Here is a 10772-nt window from a genome sequence, read left to right on the forward strand (position 1 = left end):
ATACATTTATTTCAAAAAAATATAGCAAAGAAACACTCATGCATGAAATAACAAAGGAAATGAATACGGGTCATTTTTTACCCCAATTTTTTCATCAGGGTCCTGATACAAGAACGTTTTTTATTCAAAAAGTAACAAAGGAAACATTTAAATAAGGATTTGTGATGTGTACAGTTACTCAAGTAACTCACAAATATTTTTTTTAAAGGCAATAGAATAAAAACATTTTTTTTTAAATGCTGAGTATGTACATTACATACATGCATACTGACTAATCATACCTTACACTTACAGTTTCTAAACTCCTCTGTAGATTGTATTCAGAGGCCAATTTATCTTTTATTTATTGTATGTACATGTATGTGTTGCACGGTTTGTTACTGAGACTCTGACGCCCTCTGATGGTTGTCAACAACAACAACATGTGAAGTGACCGACTCCTCCCTGTTGCTGCAATGCCCTGATAAAAATATCTGCAGGGGGACAGTCTTCACATGAAACAAACAGAGCCCTCTTATTAAATACAAGACATCTGTTTCCTCACGTTCAAATTAGGATTATGTTCATGGACGCACTCTGAAACCCTAATGGAAGTCGTGTGAGGCTGAGAAAGGGGGGAGGAGACATAGACAACATTTCTGGGAGGGAGGAGAGACAGCAAAAGAGAGAAACGAGAAACAGGTTAGGCAGGAGACGATTGACTCTTTGCTGTGTGGACCCAGGGATTTCTCTCAGTTTCTTTTCTCTGGCACTTTTCTTGGTGGCACAGTGAGGACATCACAACAGAGAGGTGAGCTTTCAACGTCACAGCTTCTGTCAGGTTTTAAGGGGGAAGAAATGGAGTGTACAGTGTTTTTTTTTCGTCCAGATATGTGAGTGTGAATGAGGCAGAGGGGAAGAGGAGGTTGGATTCTGTGCTACTTCTCGTGACCTTTAAATCAGACACCAGGACATCATTTACTTATTTCTATGTAGATCAACACAGGCTGTGAGGCTGGACCACCACCCCCTCCCCCAACTTCTCAAACATGTCGCACCCACTTTTTTTTAATGATATTTCCTTTCAAATTTCACAGACTGGGCTGTAAACATGTACCCATTAAAGCCACTGTGGTGTGTTTGCTGACATTTCATGGTTGTAGAATAATAAAGATTGATTCTGAGGGCGAATGTGGTGTTGGACTCTTTGTCATTGTTTCTTTGCAACACCCCCTTCCCTGCTTCCTTTTATTTATTTTTTTCATCACAACCCAACCACCCCCCTCTTCCTTTCCCTTTCCACTCCAACAGTTTCCCATAGACAACCCCTGGGAGTGGACGAGAAAGTGCCCTGAGGTCGGGAAAAAAGCTCCTCGCCATTGACATGTCTGCTCCTGGTAAGTGCACAGACCATAAAAGAAGCATGTGCTGAAAAATAATTAAGAGCTGGGATCTCTTCGTGTCTCATAACTTGTAGTTACTTGTTTCTAAAACTTTTGTACTCATCCACTTCTCCCATTGTGTCATGTTATTGACACAATGTCAGCTATTGTAAAAAGGCCCACACGTCTCAAGTTTCCATCAGGGTTTACCAGGACTAACTTTTCCTCCGAATGTCGCTGCATAATGAATGAACGCCTTGTCCTGCTCCCAGATTCCTCCACCGGCCTTGAGTCATTCTATCCTCCACACACAGGAGAATCTTTGAAAGAAATACCTGAAATGCTTGCGTTTACTTGTTTTATTTTGAAGTACCTCCTCCCTTTTGCATGGAAAAGAACAGATGTAGGAGGTGAGAGGTGTCGTCGTGTGGGCATGTCAGCGTGCGGCCTTCCTGTAAACAGCGCTGCTTTGAGTTTTTTGGGGGCTTTGGTTTCCTTGCAAATCTGAGTAAGGAATGTGGATAGAGGTTGAGCAAACAGCAAGCAGTGATCACACACTCAGTGTCCTCTTTTTTATGACTTCCGGTTCTTGTTAGAAAGGCAGAAGTGGTGTGATAGTTTGGTTGCCTCCTGACGGTAATTCACAACATTTCTTTCACATTGCTTCAGCCTTGAAATGGCAACACTGCTTACTCACAACCTGAACCCTGAAAGAATCTCACTGTGAAGTCATCCTACCTCCTCTGGACTGTGCTGTTTTAAGGCTGTTGCTCGATTGTCCTGACAAGGAAACAAAAACCAGTTTTGTGTGTTGTGAGTCAGCACCTTTGCATGGCAAACACATCTGTTTGTACTCAACACTTATGACAGCAGGTTTTCCATCATAGACAAAGTGTAGGAATGCAAGTACACTCAATGAGCAACAAAGGAGGACATCAGTGAAGTCCTGCTCACAGAAAACTGCCTACATCCTCCCACTGGCAGAAGCCACAGACACACACACATAAATTATTCCTGAAACAAAGTTTCATCTGCAGATCACAGACACATCCTCTGCAGACCTGGTGCTATTGCTCAGTACATTTAGAAAAACCACCATGCTAGGGTCAAACAGGGGGAAACATACTCAGGAGACAGATCAATGTGCCCTGCAAGACTATAACGAGAGTAATTAGAAAATTAAGCTCCCCATTGAACTGGGAAGTGGTTCTTGTGGTCATCAGTTTGATTACTGGTTTCTAACTCAATTGATTCCATAGAAAATAGTTTAAAAAGTACTTTCTTAGAGACAAAGTAATGTGTCAGTAAAGTACAGTTCATGACAAATGTTAAATTTACCATCATTAAAACCAGAAGGGCACAACATTTAAACAAGAAAGAGGCAGAAACATTTGCCTCTTTGCTCTCATTCAACTCATTCAAAGAGCTGATTAACTAAAATCATTCTTAAATCCTCTTTGAATTTAAGAAAATTACAACTTTTTTCTTATTAATTATTGAAGGAGAAATAGAGAAAATGGATCATAACTAAGGACTGAACTTTGGACACTTGTAGACCCTGTTCAGACTTGGTATTCACATCCGTTCTGAGTGACGCAATAGTGGACAACTTAAAGTGGAATCGAACCACCATCCCTCCCGTTCGTCACCAACCTCCTCTACCTCCTGAACCACAGCCACTGATAACATCTGTTTGTCGTCACATGACCACCAGCATTCCACTAAATTACACACTGACGTCCTCATGCACCTCTTTGTCACAGCCACACCTTCGACACAAGCCACATGTCATCAGTTGTGGCTCTTTTGCAACTGCTCGACACTGAAGTACAGGTTTCGCTTCTCATGAGCCAAGATGGAGCAACCAGGCTGTGACTTAAACTTGACGTCAGAAATCTTAAGCAGTGTCACTGTCATCAGGCATTCGCTCTGTTTATGAAGCTTTTTCAGTTCACTAAACCCAGTTCTTCACTATCATGAGTATTTACCATGAAGACGTGACAAATATAAACCCATTGATCCAGAGCCGGCCCTCCCTGTAAGCCACCTGAGCTGCTGCTGAGGGCCCCATAGCCACCAACATTTAAAACATATCAACCTTATGTATGATTTAATTATAGTGATTTATGCAGTGCTTTACATTCATAGACTTGATGAATGTGAATAAGGCTTCTAAGCTTTTCCAAACGTACCCCGCTTTGGGCCCTCATACTCAGGGTTGTCCCCGAGTAGAGCTGTTGCTGTGCTGGTCGTCCAGTATTCCCAGTGCTGTTTACTTGCTCTCCGGTAAGTGCTCCACTCTGTGGTTCTGCTAATAAGTAGCTTATTGGCTCTATGGTCCCAGCGGGGAAAGTAGGATGATCCTCAGTCACGGTTGCTAGGAGCACGGAGCAGCTGCTATTAGCCAGGGACACACAGATCATGACTTCCTCCGTCTGCGTCGGTGTGCTGCAGTGTTTACCTTAGCGCTTGTTTCTGCCTTATTTTATATTTTAACCTTATCGGCTGGTAAGGAATTGTAACTCACACCTGGTTGAGACATCATTGCACGATTCCTGAAACATAGTTTGGAAACAAGAAGTGGTTTAATGTTTTTTTGTCTAAATTGTATTTTTATTCTTTTTTCTTTTTTTTCTTCTATATTCTGTGTTTCATGGTTTCATTGAACATCTGTTTCTTATACCTTGAGCTGCGTGTGTGTGTGTGTGTGTGTGTGTGTGTGTGTGTGTGTGTGTGTGTGTGTGTGTGAGAGATATAAACGTGGAGTGGATCTGGATTTACTGGTTTAGGTGGACTTTGACCTAATATCCCTGTCTTTTTTTTTTTTTCAGGTTACCCAGGCGCCTACAACCAGCCGCCCTATCCCATGCCTCAGCAAGGAGGACAATCCATTGCCCCTTATCCTGTTTCTCAGGGAGGGTATGGAGAGCCGGGTCAAGCTCCTCCCCCGGGCTTCAATATGGGCTACGACCCAGGCCAGCCTCCAGTCATGTACCAGCCAGCACCAGTCGCCACAGCTCCCGGGATAGAGTATGGAGGACCTCCCGGGATAGAGTATGGAGGACCTCCCGGAGCGATCTCCCAGGCCCCGGCAGTTCCTGTCGGGGTACCTCCAGGGCTTGAGTACCTCGCACAGGTCTGGAAAAAACACAGCTTTGGGTCTTGATAACAATAGTGATGCTGTAACATCCGTTTTAATCACAGAAGTGGATCATAAAATGGATTACTCATGCACCACTCCTTCATTTCAAGGAATTTGTTTTCTCTCTGTTCTTGACCATTCAACTCACTTGACTCATAGAGATTATTCTACACACAAGATAATCTGAGCGTGTTTTGTGTTTCGCCCCTAAAAAGCTACAGTGCTTGATAGGGTTGGACGATATGGTCAGAAATCGGTGAAGGTTGTGGTTTTAGACTCGTCTTTTATGACGAGAGAATGACAAAACATTTCACAAATCTGTTGTAGATCAATTACATGTTATACCTCCTACCACTGTACTTGCACAAGTCAATATATCAGTATCAATATTGGACTTTTGTTATATTTCTATTAGCGAAAATCATATATTGATAGTTATTGATATTCAGGGACTAGAATCGATAACAGCAAATTGTAGTGAGCTATGATTGAACTAAGAAAAGAGGAGCGATGTGACTTTACTTTTCAGTTTCTCTCTTAAAACAATGTGGTGTGACCTCTGTCCTCTCAGCCGTCTGAACATCCCACACTGCATTGTTCTTTTTGAAAACACGAACTTGGTTTGTTTCCTCTGTCCAGATTCTCTTGAAACTTAAATAGAGTTTCAACAAAAACCTGAACTTGTTTTCAGGACTCTCTATGTATGTAAATGTACATACATTTGCAAATATGCAAAAAGACTCTGACCCTCGTAAACCGTCAACACAGCTCAGGTTGAGTTAGTTTATGGCTGTTTCATGAGCCGAGTTACTTTGAATTGCAAATAAGGAAACTGGGTTTGCAGCTATTTTGGGGTTTTCAGTGGAATATCACTTTCACACTTGATGATGGTCATATTTTCTACTGATTCTCTATTAATTTTCGTATAATTTTTTTTGGTGTGTGTTTCTCACGTCGTTTCTCCCTTGTGGTTTCAGATCGATCAAATCCTGATTCACCAAAAAGTGGAACTCCTGGAAGGTAAGGCGTGCTGCTTGCCCATGCAGTCATATTTACTCTTTGTGGACAGGACGTAAATGGCATTTGTGAACCTCTCAATAGAAATCATAATGATATTATTTACGTCGGGCCTTGGAATTCTTTCCTTATCAAAACTTTGTTATTCACCGTTGCCGCCCTTTTTCCTTTTCCGCTTCCCTTTCCAACCAGCTTTCATCGGGTTTGAGACCAACAACCAGTACGAGATAAAGAACAGTCTGGGCCAAAAGATCTACAAGGCCAAAGAGAAGAACGACTGCTGCACCAGGAACTGCTGCGGCTCGCTGCGCAGCTTCGACATGAAGATTAAGGACAACCTGGACAGGGAGGTCATCCGCCTCATACGGCCGTTCCGCTGCGTCTCCTGCTGGTGTCCCTGCTGTCTGCAAGAGGTATGAGTGTGTGTGTGTGTGTACTTGTGTGTGGGTGTCAAAGGTAGCTGTTAACAGCCTCACTATATATTGAGTTACCGCACCAAGGTCAATAATTTAACAATGCAAAAGTTTATTCAGCACCCAATCACCCTGATTACTCACTCCAGGTGTTGATTAACTCTCTGATGTGATATTATATTTCCCCTACGTCTGCCAAGGCGATTGTCCACCATTACCAATGTTGTTAATAATTAATCATATAAGCTTTCTGGAGAATTTGTGGTTCAAGAGATTAAACCGTTCATTGGTTGAAGCAGTTGATTCACAGTTTAGCTTTGCTTGTAAAAGACCCCACAGTAAAAGAAACTCAGGCAAAAAGTGGACAGGCTGAATTTATAATCTTATGAGGTGGCAAGAAAAAACAATTGTTGTTGGAAAAATGGAATAAAAATAAGTTAAAGATGAAAAGAGGCATATTATAATCATGTACAGGTTCAGAATTGTAATTTGTGTTATTACTTGAAGATGCTCTAATGCTCATCACAATGGCCCAGAAGGATCATCTGGACATCTGATGACTCATTTCACCAGGATTATTGTGTAAATGATGAGACACACATCTGGAAATCTTAAACTGTACTTATGTCCAAAAATCTTAAACTAGTCGCACAAACAAAGTGGAGTTTATTTTGAAACCGGCCTCTGTTTTTCCTGCCTTCACCTTGTGTTGCTGTTGAGTTGCTGAGTGGCGTTTGTTAAATCTATGAATGGCCCCATTGTCCCAACTATCTCCCCCACTCCTCTGCCATCCCTCCACCTCCGAGACCTTTCTCTCTCCCTCTACGCTTAATGACTGAGTTGGCATCGACCGGCTACCGTGCGTTTCCCACTGGCCGCGGCCTCCAGCTCCCCCACGGTCACACACTGCAGGGCTCTGTTTACTGAGGCGACCGGGGCCATTTGAGATGTATTACCTTTGTTATGTGGTGTCACAATGGAGCAGTCAGAGTCCTCACTTATCATTCCTGTTGTCGCGTGTGATCTGCTGCGTGGCCCCGTTATCTCTTTATTTACAGCTGACCGTGTCAAGGGATGAGGTCGCATTTTACGGTTCCATGTGTATCACGTTAATATTTATGTTTTAACCGTGTGACCTGCAGATGGAGGTCCAGGCACCGCCCGGCACCACCATAGGCTACGTGAAACAGGTCTGGCACCCTTTCCTGCCTCGGTTTTCCATCCATGGAGCGGACAAGGAGACGCTGATGTCACTGGAAGGGCCCTGCTTCGCCTGCAACTGCTGTGGGGATGTCAACTTTAAAGTGAGAGAACTGTTGTTTGTCTATTACTGATAAATTAGTAGTTTCAACAATGTTGTTTGGTCTAAAGGGAATCATATGACATTTTGGGAAAATACACTCATTTGCTTTGTTGCAGAGTCTAACGAGAAGACTAATGCTCCTTTCAATGTAAAGGCTTATTAAATAAATAACATAAAACATGTTAAATGGGCCCGGTTCAGATCTGGCACATTTGGAAGTGGTTTAAGCATTTTTCTATTCGCAGTGTGAACGCATATTTGTTCCTGGGCTGATGTCAAAATATTTTTACACTTCTCAGTGGTTTATGTATTTGTGGCGGCCTACTTTTAATATCCTGTTTCATCATGGAGCCTTTCCTTCCGTTAGTGACCTTTAGAGGTGCTGGCTAACCTTTGGACCATGCTAGCTTTATGACTGTTGGCTGAAACCTGTCTTTATCCGATGTGAGCGGTATCAATCTTCTTGTCTAACTCCTAGAAAGAGAGAATACGTTTTTAAAACCGAAATACACTATTTCTTCAAACAAAACGTGGTAGTTTCAAATTAATCCAAGTTTGGTGTTTTTTGGAAATACCTGCACCCTTATGCTCCACAGTTTAGAGGCTGTTCTGTATCACTGTTCTTTTTGTGTCGCAGCTGAAGGGGAAAGGTGGAGACAAAACCATCGGTCGCATCAGCAAGCAGTGGAGCGGTCTCCTGAAAGAGGTCTTCACCGACACGGACAACTTTGGCATCCAGTTCCCACTGGACTTGGACGTGAAGATGAAAGCTGTGCTCATGGGAGCCTGCTTCCTCATTGTAAGTCGTAATCTTATTGAACAACACAGAATTCTCATGAGTGGGATCTTGCTGAATGATGACCTTTTCCTTGCTTGTTCTCACTTTCCAGGATTTCATGTTTTTCGAGAAAGTTGGCGAGGCCAACCAGCGCAGCAGCGTGTTTTCATAACAGAGGAAAAAGAAAGGAGGGGAAACAACAGCATGGGAGGACGGACTTTATCCAGTTATGCATGCTCTGTTTATTAACTTTTTCTTATTTCTTTTTTAATCTTCACAAGATTCCAGCCAATATGGTGCTAACACCACATGTTCAGACCAATACGAGCTAATGAACCCGTGATTCCAGACGTCTGACGCCATGTTGCCTTACACTCCATGTTTAAATTTTTATCGATGTGTATCAGCTGAGATTTCATCTTTACCAAAAGAAATCAACTTAACCTCCATGTCTTTCTCAGTGCCTACTAAAAAGAGAAATATATGCAAATATATACACACAGGAGATTTTAAATGTCTCTATGCTACACTGGTATTGACTTTTCATTATTTATGCTCTGCGTTTAGCGATTATTATTGCACTTGTATACATTCTTGGAGAGAAGAATAGACCAGACAGAAGCAGTCTGTCGCTCCACCACTTTGGTCAAGACTGAAATATTTCAACAACTTCCGGGTGAATTGTCATGTAGTTCTGAACAGACTTTCATGGTCCACAGAGGACGAACTTTAGTCATCTCAAACTTTAGCTCAGAAGCTGTGTGACCCAATACCCTTTTTTAGCATTTAACATTTAGCTCGAAGCACTGCTTAGCCTAGCACAGACTCGTAGAGCTGATAGAAGCCTCTTAGTAAACGATGCAGACTTTATCTTATAACTTATAAAACCAACTTAAGCACTACCGACAGTAATCTATTGTTATTTAGCTTGTATCGTGTGCTGGCTGTGATCATAGACTGCACATGAAGATGGACGACCTGTCTCCACTTCCTCCCACTTTCCAGAAATGATGGCAAAATATCTGGGATGCAAACGCTGCCACTTTACGCATTTGAAGCCAGAAGTGGTGAAGCCACGGTATAGAGGTCCCATCGATACCTGTGCTCGACCAATCGGGATTTATTTGACGTGTACTGTGACTTTTTATTTTGGTCCGTGTCTCATCCACTAACATGGACGAGGCGGGTTTCATGATCTATTCTGCAGCTAGCCGCCAGGGGGTGATCACGATGTTTACAGCACAGCCACGTCGGCCCTCTTTCTGTAAAGTCTATGGGTGTGACAGTGAGACCAATGGGAGGATGTTGAATATCTTGTAGTCAGCGTTGACGTATGCGCTGACAGTGTTTACCAAAGTGCTCTTTCTCTACCTCTCCACTGTCTTTCTCTTTCTCAAGCCTGGTCTGCATGATCTGAACAGAACTGTAGCTCCTGCGTGTTGTAGTTGTTGCCGTGGAGACCGGCGCCACAGTCAAGCCTCTCCCCTCAGTTTCTCCAGATGCAGATGCTGCTTGGGACTAGAGACAATGTGATGGAAAGTGGAAAAAACGGGAAAGGAAATAAAAAAGCAGAAGTTGGAGTTAGTGAATGTTGATCTGACGTCGGGGGGGAAAAAACAGACCGTGTATAAAAAGTGAGGTTACTAAGGAAATATTCAGTCGTTTCTGCAGAGTGACCTGAATGTGAACTCGGGATATCTGGCCTTCAGAATAATTTTCAAACGGCCGGTTAATGTTGATTACTGCCATTTGATTCATATAATCATCCTCATGAAATAACATGGGTGTGCCTCCATTGGGGCTCGAATGCCACTAATGCTCTTCAATCCAAACTCTGTATTGCACTGTCTGCAACTGTGTCTTATTATACGTGAAAACTGTATATATACGCAGCCTCTGAGGATGTACAGTACACATTTGTTCATCGGCTCAGGTTCATCTGCAGATTGTGCCTTTTTCAATCAGTTAAATCTGCAGCCGACAGCAACCGTACGCATCTTTGTGCTACTTTCCTTTAATGTGTATCTTGTGATTGTTTATATACTTTTTTTTACATAAAGAATACGATGTAGTTGTTCAAGTGTTTGGGTTCCTCTTCTTCAGTGCTTCTCTTAGAAAGTTTGGGCAAGACCCACATCTGGTTTTACTTGGGAAAAAATGCATCAGAGGGAAATCCAGTAACAAAGATTTGCAAGTCATTTGCAAGTTCCACAGAAACTCTGCTCTGCTTCAGTTACTGGGTTACTTTCCCAGTACAAAACGCTCTTCTCTGGTTACAGTATCAGCTTCCTCTGTTTTGTCTGCTCGCTTTTATCTTACAGGTTATATCCATGCTCTACTTTAGCTGCCATAAAAGAGACCAAACCTCCCTTTTCTGCTTAGATACTGAGTCTGACTGCTCCACCTCCTGCAAACCAATGAGTACTACATCTAGAAGTGTCTGGGAGCATGTCTGAACATGTCACTGTGAAGCATCAGTTCTCCTGTGGAATAATTTAGAAATGAACTGTCCCTCTCATAATATAAAATCCTCAAGTTACTCTTATACAGGAAAATGGGTATTTCACCTGCTGCAGTTTTTGTATTTATTTACTACGTTTATTTACAGTATTTGTAAGCTGATATACAAACTTGGTTCTCTGCAGGGAAATGTGTCGTCTTAAATTACATTTCCCAGAAAGCTTTCATCCTCCCTTCAGTACAGTGTAATGCTCTGAATACAATATCATTAACATTCAAATTCCCTATTAAATAGAAT

General features: G+C 42.3%; 1 protein-coding gene across 1 annotated transcript; it reads left to right on the plus strand.

The window, feature by feature from the left end:
• The first annotated feature begins 465 nt into the window (after positions 1-465).
• LOC118102326 (phospholipid scramblase 2) lies at positions 466-10091 on the plus strand. The gene is made up of 8 exons (XM_035148439.2): positions 466-790; positions 1291-1376; positions 4193-4497; positions 5481-5523; positions 5713-5933; positions 7076-7237; positions 7874-8035; positions 8127-10091. The coding sequence occupies exons 2-8, from the start codon at positions 1364-1366 to the stop codon at positions 8184-8186; spliced, it is 966 nt and encodes a 321-aa protein (XP_035004330.1). The 5' UTR covers positions 466-790; positions 1291-1363; the 3' UTR covers positions 8187-10091.
• Positions 10092-10772: the final 681 nt, after the last annotated feature.

Source organism: Hippoglossus stenolepis, chromosome 23 (genome assembly GCF_022539355.2).
Source record: "Hippoglossus stenolepis isolate QCI-W04-F060 chromosome 23, HSTE1.2, whole genome shotgun sequence".
Taxonomy (NCBI): domain Eukaryota; kingdom Metazoa; phylum Chordata; class Actinopteri; order Pleuronectiformes; family Pleuronectidae; genus Hippoglossus; species Hippoglossus stenolepis.

Excerpts from the sequence above, each read along its gene's own strand:
- LOC118102326 (XM_035148439.2), top strand. Across the intron at positions 7,238-7,873 it reads GTGGGGATGTCAACTTTAAA|CTGAAGGGGAAAGGTGGAGA; the intron begins GTGAGAGAACTG and ends TTTGTGTCGCAG. Across the intron at positions 8,036-8,126 it reads TGGGAGCCTGCTTCCTCATT|GATTTCATGTTTTTCGAGAA; the intron begins GTAAGTCGTAAT and ends CTCACTTTCCAG.